The sequence below is a fragment of the Mandrillus leucophaeus genome, unplaced genomic scaffold, assembly GCF_000951045.1.
Source record: "Mandrillus leucophaeus isolate KB7577 unplaced genomic scaffold, Mleu.le_1.0 Scaffold6, whole genome shotgun sequence".
NCBI classification, from domain to species: domain Eukaryota; kingdom Metazoa; phylum Chordata; class Mammalia; order Primates; family Cercopithecidae; genus Mandrillus; species Mandrillus leucophaeus.
In genome coordinates this window covers 4,865,348-4,885,105 of record NW_012106474.1, presented here as the reverse complement: position 1 = coordinate 4,885,105, position 19,758 = coordinate 4,865,348, and the positions used below count along the sequence as shown (strand labels likewise).

General features: G+C 47.3%; 1 protein-coding gene across 1 annotated transcript in view; it reads right to left on the bottom strand.

The window, feature by feature from the left end:
* Nucleotides 1–4,893: 4,893 nt before the first annotated feature.
* Nucleotides 4,894–19,758, bottom strand: part of RNASET2 (ribonuclease T2) — a 23,825-nt gene continuing 8,960 nt past the window's right edge. The window contains exons 4-8 of the mRNA XM_011999629.1: nt 17,815–17,885; nt 13,644–13,757; nt 8,826–8,871; nt 6,030–6,104; nt 4,894–5,181 (exon numbers count right to left, since the gene is read on the bottom strand). Coding sequence (XP_011855019.1) covers nt 4,978–5,181; nt 6,030–6,104; nt 8,826–8,871; nt 13,644–13,757; nt 17,815–17,885 — 510 coding nt within the window. The 3' untranslated portion in view covers nt 4,894–4,977. The remainder of the gene's footprint in view (nt 5,182–6,029; nt 6,105–8,825; nt 8,872–13,643; nt 13,758–17,814; nt 17,886–19,758) is intronic.

Here is a 19,758-nt window from a genome sequence, read left to right as displayed (position 1 = left end):
TCTCAAAAAAAAAAAAAAGAAAGTGTGGAATCAATAAACAGCTCTTGGTTTAATGGCAGGAGATGTACAGGCCTCACCTCCACTGCGCAGGCCTCATCTATGCCATCCAGCCCTCACCCACAGTGTCCAGACCTCACTTCTCCCACCCAGGACTCTACCCAGTCATCCAGGCATTCTCCCTGCCATCTAGCCCAAAACCAGAATGGCACAGCCCTCACCTCTGCTGCTAGACCTCATCTATGCCATCCAGCCCTCACTCCTGCAGCCCAGCCCTCACCTCCACTGCCCAGCACTCACGTCCACTGTCCAGCCTTCACCTCTACTGCAGCCCTTACATACACTGCCCAATCCCCACCTCCACTGCCCAGCCCCCACCTCCACTGCCCAGCCCTCACCTCTGCTGTCCAATCCCCACCTCCACTGCCCAGCCCCTACCTCCACTGCCCAGCCCTCACCTCCACTGTCCAATCCCCACCTCCACTGCCCAGCCCCCACCTCCACTGCCCAGCCCTCACCTCCACTGCCCAGCCCTCACCTCTGCTGTCCAATCCCCACCTCCACTGCCCAGCCCCCACCTCCACTGCCCAGCCCTCACCTCCACTGCCCAGCCCTCACCTCTGCTGTCCAGGCATCACCCTTGCTGTCCAGTCTACACCTGCAATGTGCAGTCAACGCATCCGCTGCTCAGGCCTCATCTATGCCACTTAGCCCTCACCCATGCCATCTAGCCCTCACTCACGCCACCCAGCTCTCACCTTTTCCATCCAGGCATCATTCCTGCCATCCAGTCCTCACCTACATGGCACAGCCCTCACCTCTGCCACCCGGGCCTCATCTACACTGCCCAGCCCTTACCTCCCCTGTCCAGCCCTCACCTCCCCCGTCCAGCCCTCATCTCCATCATGCAGCCACTGCCTCTGCAGTCCAGTCCTCACCTATGCCACATTGTCTGCACCTACACTGTACAGCCCTCCCCTGTGCCATCCAGCCGGCACCTTCATTGTAACGCAACAAGAGCTGGAAGAGGGGAGGCCCTGGTCCCTGGATGTGGAAGCCCAGAGCTGCCTAGGACTGCAGAGGTCTCTTAATGGCCAAATGTGGAGCTGGGTGTTGACATCCAATGGAACATGCTAAACTAGATGAGTAGAGCACTCCAGGTCACCCAAACTGCGCGGGAGAATCCAGGCACGAGGAAGTGCTAAGCAGAGCCCTCATGGGCTGCGGGGGAGTGGGTGGAGGCACTAGTGATAAGGCAGGTGGGGTCGAGGGAAGGTCCCTGAGCCGCCATACTGGGGCTGGAGGTGTGATCTGGGAGCAGAGAGCCATGGTTGATTACAGAGAGTGACACAAACACAGTGCTAGCGTCCAGAATAACAGTCAGGTGGGGTGGCAGTCAATGCGTGGCCCAGATGGGAAACTGAGGCTCTGAACTAAGTCAATAATGAGAAGGAGAAACTGAATATAATTCAGAATACTTTCACAATTTAGGCAAAATAAAATTCTTTTTAAGTTGCCAGTTCACTTTGAGGTTTCTACCTGGAATAAGTGAATGGTGATGTTTTTCACTGAGATGGAGGCGAAAGTTTTGGTGGAAAGGTAAGATACCTAGGCCAGGCGCGGTGGCTCACACCTGTAATCCTAGCACTCTGGAGGTTGAGGCAGGCAGATGACTTGAGGTCAGGAGTTCCAGACCAGCCTGGTCAACGCAGTGAAACCCCAACTCTACTAAAAATACAAAAAATAGCTGAGCATGGTGGCATGCGCCTATAGTCCCAGCTACTCGGGAGGCTAAGGCAGGAGAATTGCTTGAACCCAGGAGGCAGAGGTTGCAGTGAGCTGAGATCGCGCCACTGCACTCTAGCCTGGGTGACAGAGCGAGACTCCATCTCAAAAAAAAAGAAAAAAAGAAAGAAAGAAAAGATACCTAGTTCTGAATATGATACAATTGCTAGTGTTAGTAATTCAAGCACATAATGACCTTCCACTACTAGCTTGGAGAGAAGCATTGCTTTCTAGGTGACAAAGCATTGTCCCCTCACAGGGCAAGAGAAATGCTCTCGGGTACAGCAATAGCCCTGCTGAGAAGGGGCTGGTTTGGAGGAGTTTCATGGGAACCTGGTTTTCTTCTCTCACTTTTATCTGTGGTGTCTTTTTCCACTGTAAGTTCCACTCATCCCTGCGGCCTAGTTCACGGCTCCTCTTTTCCACGGTGCTGCAGAGATGCTCCAGGCAGAAGCTTCCTCTGGCTGAGACCCAGGCCAACTGCCCCTACTGGCTGCTCTCCGTCCTGAGATGTGCCTGCTCCTCTGCCCCACTGGGAGACACTCGTATCCCCAGCTCTGATTAGAGCCCTGCCTGCTCCTCCTTGCACACATACAAGCCTCAGACCCTGCTCACACGGGAGGCCTTTCTCAGTCACCTCTGCCCAGTGTTAACAGCGGGAACCATGTGGTCAGAGTTGCATCTTCCCGAGTTGAATCTGGAAAATGCACATGACCTACTTGTTTAATGATGTAAAAACATGTGCTTGGATCTGATCTCCGTCACCAAACCTTAAACGCAGAGTCTTCCCCTTCTCCTGTCTCCTGCGGCTCATGAGTGCCTTATACTTAAGTGATCTGATGCAGGTTATCAAACGCTTATGTTCTACCTGCTACTAAGCTCTAGGCCAAAAAAGGAATATTAAGAGATCCAAGCATTTGCTTGTGCTGGTGTTTTGAACCCTCCAGCACCTCATCAGTGCTTTCTTCCATTTAGCTGATGTGACGATGGCAGGAAACCAGCACTCGGCATACGATGTTTTACTCCGCAACCCATGCCTCCCACCAGGATGTAACCCTGTTGGCATCCCAGTCCGCTCTCAAATGCTCAGACTAATATAATAAATACACACTACTTAAAAAAAAGAATGACTTGTTTAAAAACTGCAAAGGCAGCCGATTGCAGACAGCCTCTGAGGAGCTGCTTTCCTTGACCCCCTAGGCTATAAAATAAATGCAATTTGAATAGGAAGGCTGTTCAAATCCATCAGCTCATCTGGGAATAATGAAGATAAAACCCGAGCCTTGAGCCGTGTTTGCAAAATGACTCAAAAAAAGAATTGACATCATTTAAAGGACTCTGAGGCTTAAGGGTCCACACCCTGAAGTACACCCACTGCCCAAGGACACAGAGCAAATGCAGGAATAATGCCCTTCCAGGTGCAAAACAAATCAGACCTTGTCCCTTTCACAGGCATCCAAACACAAATCACCAGTTCCCGACAGAAACAAATCCTGCCCTGCCACGCCGCAGAAAAACACTGGAGACAGAAATGAGCTCAGAGAAGGGCTGAGGGACAATGACAACGTGGGGACCCTGGACCCTTGGGCTCCACTAGCCTTCCCCCCAGCATGCAGAAGAGGGCTGAGCTCCTCCCTCTATTACAGAGGAGGCAAAATAAAGGGACTGCTTCCATGAAATCCCTGATCATCTCCCTCTGTCCGTCTGAAGAAGCTGTCAGGCCTGGCTGGGTGCTGCCTGTCTCAGGGAACCGGCTCTTACCGCAGAGCTCATTTCCGGAGGGGCAGAGGGCCGTCCTGCGTCTCCTTTAATGCCTGCGGGGGACACAGAGGCCACTTAGTCTAGGATCAGGACTGCCAACACCTGCTTTCTCACTATCCCATCTGCCTGGTAAACCTTTGTCTCTCTCTGAACATTCTGCATTTCAGATTGTCTTGTAGACACCATGAAGCGAGGTTTTGCTTTGAGCCAGTTTGAAAATCTCTTCTTTAAATGGGCAAGTAAAGCCAAATATTCACACGCATTGATACAGCTGGCTTTTTTGGTAAATTATGTTGACAATATGGTTATTCTTGGGATTAAATATTTCACGTGTTGAACACAATGCCTGGCACAGTGTAAGTTCTATTGTAAATGTGTGTTGCCTAAAACATAAATAGGATGTTAACGTGATTAAGACAAAGAGAGAAAAGGATTTAGAGAGAGAAGAGGCCAGGAGACCTGGGAGAAGACAATGCCAACAGGCTGTCTTAACAACACATGGAAAGTTCCACTGCACAGCCCCCAGACGCCTCACTCCACCAGCGCAATCCCTGCACGGCAGGCCGAGACCGTGGGCGCAGCAGTCTGCCTGACGAGAGCCGTGTCATCACATATCTAGAAGGAAAGGGCACCTCCGGTTCTGGAACATACGACAGAGGCACATTTCTCTGGGGGCTCCATGTACATTTCTAAATACGTGTCAGTGCAGGGACCCTCTGATAAGAAGGAAGTGAGGCCTGACAGGAACTGCCCTTCCAGTAACCCGGAAGAGACTGCTCTGACGGAGACAGGGGCTGGCTGCTCTGTGAATACACCCAAATCTCCTAGGGCAGGAGTGGCCAAGTCACCGTTCCAGGACACACCCGTGACCACACAAGGCTTCCAACAAGGGAGCAGCTGGCTAAGGAACGATGTCCTGGGGCTCTGGCCACATGGAACAGACCCAATCTGAGCTAGAGACACTGCCCGGGCCCACCAGGCATCGGCATGGGCGCCTGCCATGCGCAGAGCTCTTCGTCTGGACGGGGTCCCTGCGCCAAGAAGGCAACAGGCTCTGAGGGGTAAACTCAAGCAAGAGAGTCCCCTGAATCGGCGCCATCTGTCCGAATTCCAAGTATGCCTGCCTGATTTACCAGGGCACTGAAGAGCTTAATCAAGAAGAAAAAAAAAAAACAATCTGTGAGCTTTATCCAAAGGACAAAACAGCCACTGAGGCGTGGGACAGTTCCTCTCTCCCCATGTACGCTGCACACACTCACTCTACATGGACCACAACATCCAATTCACAGGCATGGAAGGGAAACAGCAAAGCAAACAGAAAGGCTTGCTGTGAAAAAGCACACACGAAACTTCACTTTGGAGTTGTTTTTTAGAAAGCTGCAGTTTGTGAATTTCTCTTGCTTTTTAAAACAGAATATTTCCAAAACTTGGGCATCAGTGCTTGATCTTTTTAGGTGGGGGATAGAAGACTGGGCCATCTTCACAGACCCTCAGACCGCGGCTCTCAGTGTCCCCATCTGCCAGCCAGCCTTCCTGCTTGGGGGACGGCTGCTCCCCCGGCTCAGTGCAGTTTTGCAGCTGCTGGTCTTGCTTAGTGAGGCACAGTTCTATCTGACCAACTGTCTGTACTTCTTCATCCTAAAAATAAACGATGAAAGACACTTTAGAATTCAGATCTTGGATTATCATCAAGGTCTTATGATCATGAACTTTCAGAACTTGAAGATAACAAAAGCAGAGGCTCCACACCACAGGTTCGAGTTTCCAAGAACAGACCCCTTCATTTAGCAGAAGGCTGACATGCACTAAATTGGAGCGGGTGGCTCTAGGAGACTCGCCTGTGGGCAGTGGAGCTGGGCTTGGGGCTTGGATCTCCTGGTCACCACCAGAGGCCAGCCTGGCAGCCCCAGTGAAAAGCCTCTGCTTTTATCTTAGAGAAAATTAACAAAGACACAGATACAACAGCACTCAATATACCTATTAAGATATTAGGAGAAAAAAATGGCTTTTGTAGGCCAAAAGGGCAACAGTACCCTATTGCTAAAAGAACAGGTATATTCTTGTTAAAGATAAGCAAGAAGACAACCTTGTCCTCGCATGCTGTCAAGGAACCATGCCTGCTCACACACAGCACATGCTCCCACAGACATACATGCACACCCACATACACAGATGCGCAGGCCTGCACACATGCAGAACATGCCCATACGTGCACACATACACACAGCACATGCACACAGATGCACAGGACCATGCACACACACAGCACATGCCCACATGCATGTACACACTCACAAAGGTGCACACAGCACATGTACACATGCATGTACACACTCACGCACACACACAGCACATGCCCACATATACAGACACAAATGCACAAATACAAGTCTGCCCATGGGAACTGTATGGTGAAGACAAAGCCATCAGGAAACTAGAACCTGTCTTCTTGAGAAAAAAAGGAAGACACAACATAACTGTCTAACCTGGCTTGGCGGAAGGCACTGGATTTTGGGTATCACTCCATATACTCTGGCGAGGGCATCTTTAAAATCTGCAACCTGATATTAAATACAAGTGTATTAGAAATTAAACTTCAACAGAAAAGATCTGACAGTTCTGGGCTATCCCAAGTGCAACAGTGGCAGGGTCCTGTTCTCCCCCGGCTGGCAGGGACAGAACCCAGCACAGGTGTGAGAATGAAGCTCCCATTCCCACCAGCAAAGCAGAGGATGCTGTCATCCTGGGCTTCATCCCCAGACCACAAGCTGCTCACTGCGGCTCTGTTTTCTCTCCACTCCTGTTTCTCTGGAGAGCGGAGCTCTCCTCCTCCCAGTGTCTTTCCGGGCCCCACACTCCCTCCCAAGCTGTCTCACCTGAAATGCCACCTGCCACAGCCACCCTCATCCACCGACTCCTACTCCGCCTTTCATGGCCCACAAAGCTTTCTCAGCCCTGCCCACTCTGAAGTCTCCCTCTCTCCCGACCCCCTTCCCACGGCGGACACATTCTCCTTCACAGAAGGCAGGCCCTGGGAGCCCTCAGGTGCTGGTCCCAAAACTGCAAACCTAGACCCCCGTGTGCTCCAACCTCCTCTCGGACAAGGGGCCTCCTCCCCACTCTACTGAGGGAATCCTCCCCTACTGCTTCTGCCTCGTGCCTTCTGAGTCCAACCTCCTAGGAGGACACCTGCATCCTCTAAGCCTCATGCTCTGGCTTTTGGGGGCATTGAACTGGGGTCACCAGCTCCAGCAGATGCCTTTTGCCCCTTGCCTGCCTGTCTGCCTAGACACTGTCCACTCCTTCCAGGAAGCTCTCCTGTAACCTCCTGAGCACCTGCTCCACTGACCGCCTGGCTACTGGCTGCCATTCCTGCCCCAACGCCTTGGCCTCCTTCACACTATCCCTTCTTCTCCAGCTGCATGGCCATGGGCCAAGACTCCCCCACCATGTGGCCTACTTGGAGGGTCTCTGTCCCTAGTCTCTCCCCAGCACCAGGCAACCACAGCAACAAGCAAACACCCCAGCCTACTCAGAGCTCAGCGCTGCTGGAGGATGCGGTCCTCATGTCTGTGGCTCCCACCCGGCCTCTTCCCAAACTTCCTGCTCTCCCCCTGATCCCCCTCAAGTGGCAACTGGTCTCATATCTTCCAGCCCCCAGCTCTGCTCCACTGAGCCACTCCCCCCAGGGCCTGGGCAGGCTGCAGGCCTCCATCTCAGCAACATATTTCCCAGGAAATGTCTGGGTCAGCAACTCTCCTGGGTTCTCCCACAGCCCTGATTTTCCCATAAAACAGATGAGTGGACAAGTGGCTGGATGCTGGATGCAAAAGCTGAAAGTCTCTCCTGATGATAAATCAAACTCCTTTCAAAGGACAGAACTCTGAGTGTCCACCGTGCTGTTTCTGATGCCCAATCAAACGCCATTAGCACCTGGAAGCAGCTCAGCAAATGTGTGGTCGTTGTGGCTTTTACTACCACTGGAATCAGTTCCCTGAATGCCAAGTTCTGGGCAAACATGGCAGGCACATTCCCCTCATCTATTCGCACATGAGTCCAGGTGAGGACTGTGAGGGCCCTGCAAACAATCATCTTACGGCTTCCCGGGGCTGGGTTTGTGCGGGAGTCTGGAAAGGACTGGCAGACTCCTTCCTCAAGTCCACTGCTCCCCACACCCTGGAAAAATGGCTGCACAGGTAAGCAGACACCACTGAGAGCAAAGACACTGTTGCCAATCTATTTCTCAAACTGTCAAGGCACCAAAACAATTGTTCAACATACAGCCATCAGCCCAGAACTGCTAAAATCAGTGACTTTCAACCTTTTTCTAAATCTACAACATGTGATAAATACAAAAACTATCTCAAAGAATCTGACACATTTCTCTAAGGCAAGAGTCTGCAAACATTTTCTGTAAAGGTCCACATCGTAAATATCCCAGGCTTTGTGGGTGACACATGGGTCTCTACGGCAGCTACATCACGGGAGCACAAGCATCCCCAGGTAATAAAGGATTACAATTTTGTTGACAAAAACAGGCAACCAAGAGTGGAAAACAACTACTTTTTCTTTCCTTTTAAGAGACGTGATCTGGCTGTCACCCAGACTGGAGTGCAGTGGGGCGACCATGGCTCACTGCAGCCTCAAATTCCTGGGCTCAAGCAATCCTCTGACCTCAGCCTCCTGAATAGCTGAGACCACAGACACATACTATCATGCTCAGTTGCTTTTACTTCTTTGTAGAGGTCTCATTCTGTTGCCCAGGCTGGTCTCGAACTTCTAGCCACAAGCAATCCTCCAGCCTCAGCCTCCCAAGGTCCTGGGATTTACACCACACCTGGCCAAAAACAACTTTTTGTATATGCTTACCAGCTAATAACATCTTGTCATGCTTAAATGTCTATAGTTTTTTTTTTTTAATCATAAAACAAACCACAATTTTATCATGAAAACAAACCACAAACATAAGACTATGTTACAAAAGTGAATGTGACTCTTCAAACTGCAGATTCCACCTGCTCTGCCAGACCCTGGGGCACACGCTTCTCACAAAAGGAGCCATGAATCTATGCTTCCAAATCACTGGTCTAAGAAGCCTTCAGTTCATACGCAACATACACAGAAAAATAAAATGCAAATAAAATCTGTTTAAATGATAACGGTTAAGTAGGAAGGGAGTTTGCATTGGGTCACTTTACAGTCCACTGACTCAGAGGCTGAAATGGCCCTGCTGGAGGTCCCCAGGAGATACACATGAGAAAAGAAGCAAAAGCAAGACTTACTTGGTAGTAATTGATGGATGGTTTTATCCCCAATTTTAGGAGCACACTAAAATTTAAATTTTAAAAAGTTAGCTGTATAATGAAGGTCCATTTTCCTTTCTTGTTCTTTTCAGATATCACATTTCATGGCAAAAATTAAGACACTCTTAAAGGAAAGTGCTTTTTTCCTATGACTTTATGCAACAAATGTGTCAACATGGACAGCAAATAGATGGTTCCCAATCCCCGCCTTCCCACCCCTCAGCACACACACTAACTGCTCCAGACACCCTTTCCAGTTCCTGACTCCTTCTGAGCATGGGATCACAGGGGCCACCACCAAGTGGAGGTGGCACACAGAGCACCACCCATTTGCCACACCTGCTTTAAAAGATAGCAAATGAAATTGAATTCCAGGCTTATCCTGGTAAACCGCATTTGGTCAAATCTTCAAACACAGTCATGCGCCACATTTCGACATTCAGTCAGTGAAGGGCTGCAGGTACGAGGGCGGTCCCATATGATCATATTTCTACTGTGCCTTTTCTATGTTGAGATATGTTTAGATACACAAATTCTTACCACTGTGTTACATACAGGTGCCTACAGTACTCGGTACAGTCACACGCTGTACAGGTTTGTAGCCTCACAGCAACAGGCTATACCACAAAGCATAGGTGTGTCGTGGGCTGTATCAGCTAAGTAAGTGCACTCCAAGATATTCACATAATGACAATTTTATACCCCATCACTAAGCAATACACAACCATATGTTAAGTCCCTACAGCTTTCAATCGCCTCCTAAAGCCCTGCTACACAGAATCCTACCAAACTACCATATACAGAATTGACTTATTAAATTATAAAGGTACACTGTAAAAATTCTGAATCATTCCAGAAGAATATCCTAGTTCCCCATATTCAAGCCTTTGTAGAAAATTCTAGATCATGATCACAGAGTGGACACAAGGACTTTGACAGCCTCTGTGGGCACTAACTGATTGTCAGACTGTCTTGGCCACAGAGTTCCTGGAACAAGGACTGAGATGCCAGGCCAGGGTCCTTTCAGCCCCAGACATGGCCCGAACCCACAGGACCTCGCATACCCTAGCTGTTGGTGTTGTATGAATAACAGGTTTCAGACTTTGCAGCAAAAAAAAAAAAAAAAAAAAAAGTAAACTAGCTCATGAATTTTTTGATATTTATCCTAAGTTTCAATGATCCTATTTTTGAATATTGAGTTTAATAAAATATTTTTGAAATTAATTTAAACTGTTTCTTTTTGCTCCTTTTAATGACGCTACTAGAACATTTTAAATGACATCTGTGGCTCGTGTTACATGTCTATTGGGTACCATGCTCCTGACCTGGGTGACCAAGGGAGTAAGGCAAAGAGAGAAAGATGTGGGGGAATGCAGCACCTAGCCCAGCACCATGCTTTCTGCTGAGTTGAGATGAGCTTGGCACTCATCCCAGGTCTTTACCTGTGGGTACTCTAGGACATGCCATCAGCTCATCTGAGTCTATGGGAACCCTGAGAACTTTGCTTCAAGATGATTTGTGGTTTTTCAGGTTTGCTGCCTTCATACTATGAAGTGAAGAAAAAAATGTTACAGTTTTGTATTGTATTTTATTTTTTTTGACACAGAGTCTTGCTCTGTGGCCCAGGCTGGACTGCAGTGGTGTGATCTCGGCTCACTGCAACCTCTGCCTCTTGGTTTCAAGAGATTCTCCTGCCTCAGCCTCCTGAGTAGCTAGGATTAGGTGCACCACCATGCCCAGCTAATTTTTGTGTTTCTAGTAGAGATGGGGTTTCACCATGTTGGCCAGGCTGGTCGTGAACTCCTGACCTCATGATCCACCCGCCTTGGCCTCCCAAAGTGTTGGGATTACAGGCATGAGCCACTGTGCCCGGCCTGTTACAGTTTATGATAATTTGAAAAGCCAACCTATGAGAAAAAGATAATTTGTGATACCAGTTTGGGAGGAAAAATGAGGGGTCTTAAATTTTGACTTCTTAATTTTATTTTTAGATTAAAATTAAGGCACTAAGAATTATAGATTTCCCTTGCAGAAACTAAGAATATAATTTTCCTATAATTGTTCTTTATAGGTTCTAGCAAACATACTCTCAGTAGTGCTTTGCCCTCACAGGCCCTCGGTGAACATTTACTGAATGAATGAATGAATGAATGAATGAATGAATACAGGACCCATCATCCCCATCTACATCAATGGCGGGGCAGCACTGGGCCCTGCTGAATCCCCACAGGGACTCCAGGACTTAAGAGTTTTGCACGTGTCTCGTGTGTGTGTGTGCGTGCGCGTGTCTTAGTCTGTCCAGTGTTGGTATACAGGAACACCTGAGGCTTGGTAATTTATTTAAAAGAGAGGTTTATTTGGCTCACGGGACTGCAGGCTGTCCAAGAAGCATGGAACCAGACTCTGCTTCTGGCAAGGGCCTCAGGAAGCTTCCGCTCATGGCAGAAGGCAAAGGGGAGCTGGTGTGTGCAGAGATCACATGGCCAGAGAGGAAGCCAGGGGGTGGGGGCGGTGCCAGGCTCCTGTTAACAACCAGCTCTCTGGGGCACTGAGTGGGAACTCGCTCACCCCTGCAAGAGGGCATTAATCTATTCATGAGGGATCCTTCCCCACAACTCAGACACCTCCCACCTCCACACTGGTGATCAAATTTCAACATGAGATTTGGTGGGGATAAACCAACCACATCCAAACCATAGCAGGAAAGCTACTGAGTTTCAACAAGTATAAGTAGGAGCCACTTAATAAGCTATTTGTTGGATACAGAGATGAATTATTTAGAAAACTGATTTTAAAATTTTCGGCAGTATCCATTTATCCTCCTTTCTCTGTTTGATTAAATGAACTGGTTTATGGAGTCAGCCTGGAAAGCACCAGCACTCTGCGGCAGGGTCGGGACCGTAAGACCCATATTTTGAAACAGAGGGCATCTCTCTTGTTATCTCCAAAGTGGTTCCTACCCTTCCAGTCTTTCAGCAATGACAGACTTTCTTTTTAATTGTAAGTCTCCTGTGCTCCAGGAGCTACCTAAGACACTCTCTTGGTTAACCGTCATAATGACTTTTTTTTTTTTTTTTGAGACAGTTTTACTCTTGTTTGTACAGGCTGTAGTGCCATAGCATGATCTCAGCTCACTGCAACCTATGTCTCCTGGGTTCAAGCCGTTCTCCTGCTTTAGCCTCCCGAGTAGCTGGGATTACAGGCATGCACCACCACACCCGGCTAATTTTTGTATTTTCAGTAGAGATGGGATTTCACCATGTTGGCCAAGCTGGTTTTGAACTCACCTCAGGTGATCTACTCACCTCAGCCTCCCAAAGTGCTGGGATTATATGCATGAGCCACCACACTCGGCCCACAATGACTTTTGAACAGCTAATTAGCCACATTTTTTGGGTGAGAAAATGTTTCCTAAAATATTGCTCTTACTGCAAGAAAGCAATGCTTCCTCTATTAAAAACCTAAGATTAAATTATATAGAGCAAATTATATACACAAACTATATACAAATCAAAGTGTATAGGTCTGTGTACGTTTCTTAGCGTATGTACTTGGTAGTGCAGATTTTAAGAGCTAGAAGGGACTGCAGGGTTGATGGCAACCTATCCATTTATTTTACAGCATGGAAAGAAGATCTAGAGGTCAGACACACAAATTGTACAACTAGTTAGTGTCAGAACCAGGATGAAAAGGCCCACCTAAAGCCGTGCGCTCTGGGAGGTGATTTTTAAAAAAGCTTATTCACAGGGCATTATTTGATGTAATCTTGGTCCCCGCTATCAGCGCCTGAGCTCTATCCCACCCAAGTCGCAGCTGTTAGACCGCGTTTCATCAGATGACACAGGAGACCATCTGTGTGAGACAATTTTGTGCATTGAGGTAAAGCACATGTCTAGATAAGCAATGGAGGTTTATTCATCTTTTAAGCAGATTTAATTCAGAAACCTTAAATACAGCTGATTAGCAAAGGCTCCTGGTATTATTCTGATTTGAAGGAGAACTGCTCTAAAACAAGCTGCGTAAATTGCAAGAGCAGCAACACAGAGGCAGTGCAATCGCCTGTCATGTTTTTTTAGCACTTCACTGGTTTATTATGACCTCTTATGATGAAGGTCAGTGAGAACAGCTAAGACACTGACATACTGAAACGTCCAGACGGAGAGGTAAGGGCACACCCTGGTTCTCTAGCAACCAGATTTGGACAGTGAGTGGGCTGGGCGTGGCCCTCGGGAGGCACTTTGTTTTACAAGTTCACTGGTTCAAGTGGTGACAACATATTCCCCTTCTCGAGAACTGAGGTGAGGGCAGGCAGGGACGATTCAGGCAGGTTTGGATCATTTCTGGGGTTTAAAGAACCCTGGCCAACATCTCTTTCCTGCCTGCTTGTTCCAGGAGCTCTGTGACAAAGACCCACAGACTTCCTGAGGTTCCGTCTTTCTAAGGAAAAGGAAACGACCTGTTCATGCACTATCCTTTATCAGGAATCATGGCTGAGAAAGGCACGCGCTGGTTGGAGTTCTCATTTTCCCTATGGCCGACTCTGATGATGAGATGGTGCCCAGACAGGCATCCCAATACTCTGCACCCACTCTGTGTGATCGTGATGTAGAATGATCCGGAAAGGCTCGGTAGGCACAGAACATTCCTCAGGAATGATCCCACTGGCCAAACAGTGCACACGCAGAAGCTGCTGGAGGGCAGCGTGGTCTACACTCACTCCCCTGGATCCAGCCGTCAGGCTTGGGAGACGGCAGGGATCCCCACTGGGAAGAGCAGCAGGGGGAAGGGCGCACCCACCTGTTGAGGTCCAGCTCCCTGTAGAGTTCCAGGCTTCTGCCAAAGTACTTCTTCTGGGAGTTGAGCGCGTCCACCTGGGCGGCACAGGTCCCATGCTTTTCCCACTCATGCTTCCTGTGAGGATTAGAAAAAAATCTCCACTTAAAAGTAATGAAACAGGCTGGGCGCAATGGCTCAGACCTGTAATCCCAACACTTTGGGAGGCTGAAGGCGGTGGATCACCTGAGATCAGGAGTTTGAGACCAGCCTGACCAACATGGTGAAACCCATCTCTACTAAAAATACCAAAAAATGAGCCGAGTGTGGTGGCAGGTGCCTGAAATCCCAGCTACTCAGGAGGCTGAGGAGGAGATTCGCTTGAACCGGGGAGGCAGAGGTTGCAGTGAGCCGAGATCATGCCATTGCACTATAGCCTGGGCAAGAGAGAAATTCCGTCTCAAAAAAAAAAAAAAAGGCAATGAAACTGATTCCTAATAAAAATGCTCAAGCATGTTTTCTCTTAGCACAGACCATTCCCGTGCAGTAGGCATGTCATTTCTTTTACAAAGTAGGAAGGATAAAATTCCTTATATGCAACATAGGCGATTATTCAATCCCCCACGATGAAATAATCAGTTTCAGTTCACGTCTACAATTACAGCTTGCTCAATTAACAACAAATCAAAGCTGAGAAAAAAGAACACGATGCTGCCCTAACCCCCCACTGATTCACAAAGCAGCGTGTGGCCTCCTGCAGCGAGTGGGTGCTTCGCAGCCAGGGAATCTCGCAGAGTGGCACAAACTGTCATTTCTAAGCAACCAGCCACAGAAAGGCAGGACAACTAATTACCAGGAAACACCTCAGGCCCATTTTCCATTTCAGCTGCTACAAATGATAGTTCAAGCATCCATTCTACGTAGAGGACAATAAGAACAACTGAACAGCCCATAACCAAAGGCTTGCACATGAACGTAATTTGTATTCCAGAAACATGTGGTCACCGACAATGATTCCTGATATTTTACTGCAGATTACAGGCTTACAAAAATCTTTCACGTTCTTCATTTGGTCCTCAAAACTCTGCAAGGCGAAAATATCACTGCTAGTTTAGAGACAGGGAACGGAAGCCCAGAAGGGCCAGGGGACTTGCTGAAAGGTCACTCAGAGCCTGCCCTTGAAGGCCACTCTCAAGTCCAAGGTCAGCACCCTTCCCACTGCACTGGGCTGCTGTCCAATCAACTGCTAACGAGACTGACAGCCACCTTCACAATGACCGGCGTGTCATTCAGATGTTTATCATCATTAGCATGAAAAGACGAAAAGACAAAATGGGAATCAGATTTCCTCAGCTTCATTAGTGATGAATTCATGATGTTTTAATAAATAACATTCATGCAACCACTTATAAAGCAGTTATATGCAGTCTTAAAAATATAATCTAAATGTGCATTAATTCATTGGCAAAATTCATCCAAAATACTAGTTTTAAATAATTCCTATCGATTTAAGTCACAGAAAACGATGAAAAGTTGAAAACAGGAAGGATAAAAGTGGATGAGTAACTATCTTCATCTAGAAGACTTTCCAGAGCGAATTACCTGATAAGTTGTTATATCCTATGGGGTAGAAAAAAAGAGATTATTTTAAACTAATAGAAATGCAACCTGAATTCCAGGTGACTTAGTTGCATAAAACAGGGGTAATTCTGCAGGTGAGATGAGGTGTGCCCAGCCCTTCCACACGAATGAGAACAGTTCCTTGCTCACAATAAACTGCAAATGTCAGCCATCATTATTCTTGGAGCAAGCTTAACTCAACAGATGTTGGAAATAGACTGATATTCACGGAGCTCAATGACATTCACTCACACTTCATTTGGAACTGGACCTTTTTTATTTTTAAGCATCAAAACGGTCAGTCACCAATGCGAAGTGACTCAGCGTGTTGCCCTCTATGCTGAGAGACACCCTGACTCACCCACCAAGCGTAGATGCAGCCAGGAGCGGATGTCCCGGGCTCACCCACCCACCATCACCTGGCCTGCTGGGCCACAAGAGGCAGCCAATTCTCGGGGCCGGTTATGCCCAAAGACACATTCCACAGCAGTGCTGTGACACCTTCCTCTGCCCAAGGAGCAGAGGTGGAGAAGCCAGAGGCCAACCCCCATGGAGTTAGTCAGGTGACCTGAGTGATAGGCACAGGACTGGGTGACACAGCCCAGACAGGAGCTCCTCCCTGATATTTTGTATTTAGGAGCACTCAAAAATATAAATATTAATTTGTGTGTGAGATTTATCCTTTTCATTTAGAACCAGGCAGTTTTTTAAAGTGTTTAATTCAACTATCAACTTGAAAATTTAAAGTAAGTCATCTTGCCTTTATCAGAGCACAAAAATAAATGCATACTTTGCCCACACTGTTTTGATTAAATGCTCAAGATCCAGCTCACTGAAGGCCTTTGCATGTTTGCTGATTTATTTTCAGCCATTTGGCTAGTCTGACAGACTCTATCATGGAACATTGTAACAACTGGAAAAATTATCTTTCATATAACTCAGTTACCATACGCTCATTATCTGAAGTACACTGTGAAGTGACATACAATTTTTTTTCCTATCTTCTTCCATTTCAACTTATCATGGCCATTATTTTGAAATAATTTTCTGGAACACAGGCTGTGCAGAATAGGTGACTGAGACCTGAACCATTCACCATCCGAATTTTCATTAAGAGTGGTTCTCTGTACTCAAGGGTGATTGAATACACAGATTGAGGGTCCATGAATCCTAAGGCCACTTCACTGCCACACCGATGAACCAGGAAGACGGACATCACTTCCATTTCATTTTGTTTTAAAAAGCTTTCTTCTAAACTTAACTTTTAACTTTCCTGAAAATTACACACAAAAATATTACTAGGTTAACCTTCCTACCGAAAATTTGATGGGTTGTAATCTGAATTATAAATTGCAACATTGAAGTGGGATAGAGAAAATAATTACCTTCAGTTAACATAATGTTAATAAAAGGAATTCACTTCATGTTATTATAAAAGCCATGATTTTAAAAGCTACCTTGAATTCAACATGGCATTTAGGTCCTAGGCTCAGCTTCGGCTGAACTTAAAGGCACTTCACCCTGACTGAGGTCTCAGCCTCACATGCTAAGTCTTACTTTCTCTCCTCCCTAAGTCATAGGCATGAGATCATCATCTTAGAAGACATCTTTTTTTTTGAGATGGAATCTTGCCCTGTCACCTGGGCTGGAGTACAGTGGCGTGATCTCGGCTCACTGCAACCTCCACCTACTGAGTTCAATTGATTCTCTTGCCTCGGACTCCCAAGTAGCTGGGATTACAAGTGTACGCCACCGTGCCCAGCTAAATTTTGTATTTTTAGTAGAGATGGAGTTTTGCCATGTTGACCAGGCTGGTCTTGAACTCCTGACCTCAAGTGATCCACTTGCCTTGGCCTTCCAGAGTGCTGGGATTACAGGTGTGAACCACTGTGACTGTTCTCTTTTTTCTTCATGTACTTCAAGACAGGAGCACAATTTCCTTGAGAAATATTCTCTCCTGTCTGATATAGACTAATTCTTAGACATGCAAGCATTTGACTTTGTTGAGCCTCAGAAGGGAAAATTTGTATCTTTCCTTTTTTTTTTTTTTTGAGACAGGGTCTCACCCCCTCCGTCACCCAGGCTGATTATCACCCCAGCTGATCACAGCTCATTGCAACCTTGAGCTCCTGGGACCACAGACACACAATACCACATCTGGCTGACTTTTTAAATTTTGGGTAGAGACGGCATTTTGTCATATTACCAGGCTGGTCTCGAACTCCTGGACTCAAGCAATCCACCCACCTCAGCCTCCCAAAGTGCCAGGATTACAGGCATGAGCCATTGTGACTGGCTGAGAAAAGTTTTCAAGCAAAGTAATAAATATCACATAGGTTAGAAAACAGGCTTATAAGGTAAATTCCACTTGCTTTCATTTTTTTATACATTGGAGAAAGGCACCAAAAATGCCATAACAGAATCATATTTCATAAAAGGTTGTTCAAACTGCTCAGCCCCATAAGACAGATTCTGTTATCTTGCTTCCCACACAGTTTCCACTTAGAGCGATTCATCACGCTCCCCACACCCGCTCAGACAGCAATCAAGACAGCAATCAGAGGCTGGGACTTACCAGAAGCGGCTGCGATTGGGAAACGAGTGAATCACATCAGGCCAGTATGCCTTCATTTCTGGCAAAAGATCCTATGCATTAAAATAAAAAAAATAAATAAAAGAAGTCTATGCAGGATCTTAATAATAAACTCCAAACCCAGAAGGTAAATTTGATAAACTGACACATTCAAAGAATTGAGCTCTGCTAATTAACAATACTTGGGTGAGTAAAATAATCCTATACTTATTTTGTACAAAGTGTTTGTTAAGTATATCTACAAGTGCAATTTGAGTAATCATAAAACTGCACATGAAAATACAAGCTCTTACAGGTGAAGGGATAAAGTGTACATCCAAACAATGGAATATTTGCAGCAACAAAAACCAATGAACTATCAAGCCATGAAAAGCCATTGGAGGAACCGTAAACATATATTGCTAGTGAAAGAAAGAGGCCAATCTGCAGAGGCTCCATACTGTATGATTCCGATGACGTGACAATTTGGAAAAGGTAGTCTTAAGAGACAAAAATGAGATTTGCGGTTTCTGGGGGTTCAAGGGGAGGAAAGAAGGGGAGGTATGGCTCAGGGGGTCTGAGGCCAGGGGCTGCTCTGCACTACACTGGGTGGGACTTGTTCTCCTGCATTTGTCCAAAGCCACACAACCGCACAACACAGGAGTAAACCCTAATGTTAACGCTAAACTTTATTTAATAATAAAGTACCAGTATCAGTTCATTAATTGTAACAAATGTAACACACTATAGAAGATGTTAATGATTGGGAGATTTGAGGGGGAAGGGAGTGAACTGTCTATAATCTCCATCCAATTTTTCTGTAAACCTAAAACTGTTCTAAAAACAACATCAGCTGGACGCGGTGGCTCACGCCTGTAATCCCAGCACTTTGGGAGGCTGATGCAGGCGGATCAGAAAGTCAGGAGATCAAGACCCTCCTGGCCAACCTGGTGAAACCCTGTCTCTACCAAAAACACAAAAATTAGCTGGGCATGGTGGCACATGCCTGTAATCCCAGCTACTTGGGAGGCTGAGGCAGAAGAATCACCTCAACCAGGGAGGCAGAGGTTGCAGTGAGCCAAGACCGAGCCAGGGCACTCCAGCCTGGCGACAGAGTGAGACTCCATCTTAAAAAACAAACAATACACCATCAATTAAAACAAACAAACAAAGGACAAGCTCTTCTTTTCCCAGAGAAGAGCTTGTGTGAGCTGGGCAGCCTGGGCTCCACACTGCACTGGTCATGCTAAATTCAACAGAACTGGAGTTTACTTTTCAATTTCTACACACCCTCTACACCAAAAAAACCCAAAATAGTCAGTAAAAAGATGCTTAACAAACTTCAGATAACTTCATTTTTCTTCCCTTTCTCCTGTTTTCCAGCACCCTATATAAGGGTTTTTTCCTCAGCCCATTTGTAATGCGGCCCCCACCCCACAGCCCCTGCCCGTGTGGGCGCAGCTCTGACCCCCTGCAGCCCCCACCCCGCCTCTCCTGCCCCACCATGCTGGCTTCAGCCCCTCAGCCCTCAGGATGATCTAGGCCACGATATCATTGTGCAAACTGGGCTACTTCCGTTTGGGACAATGCAAAGTTGGACCTACCGCTACACAACGAGGAAGCCAGGACTACTCTGAGGAGCGGCGGCTCAGGCCACCACAGACCCAGGACCCGCCACCCCCACCCAAAAGGCGCCACCCCCACCCAAAAGGCGTTTCAGCCTTCCTGTCCTGGATGCCCCGGGGATATGCAGTCCCATGGTGCCTCTGCACGAATCTCTCCTCTCCCGGGTTTCTGCCTTTCCCGGCTGCAGGCACACATGCCCCTTTTCACCTGGCTGTTATCACGGGGTTCCACCAGCCCCTCTGTCCACCAGGCCCACACCTGTCAGTGCTGTCCCCTTAGCCCACCCATATCTGTCAGCTCTGCCACCTCACCTACCCATGT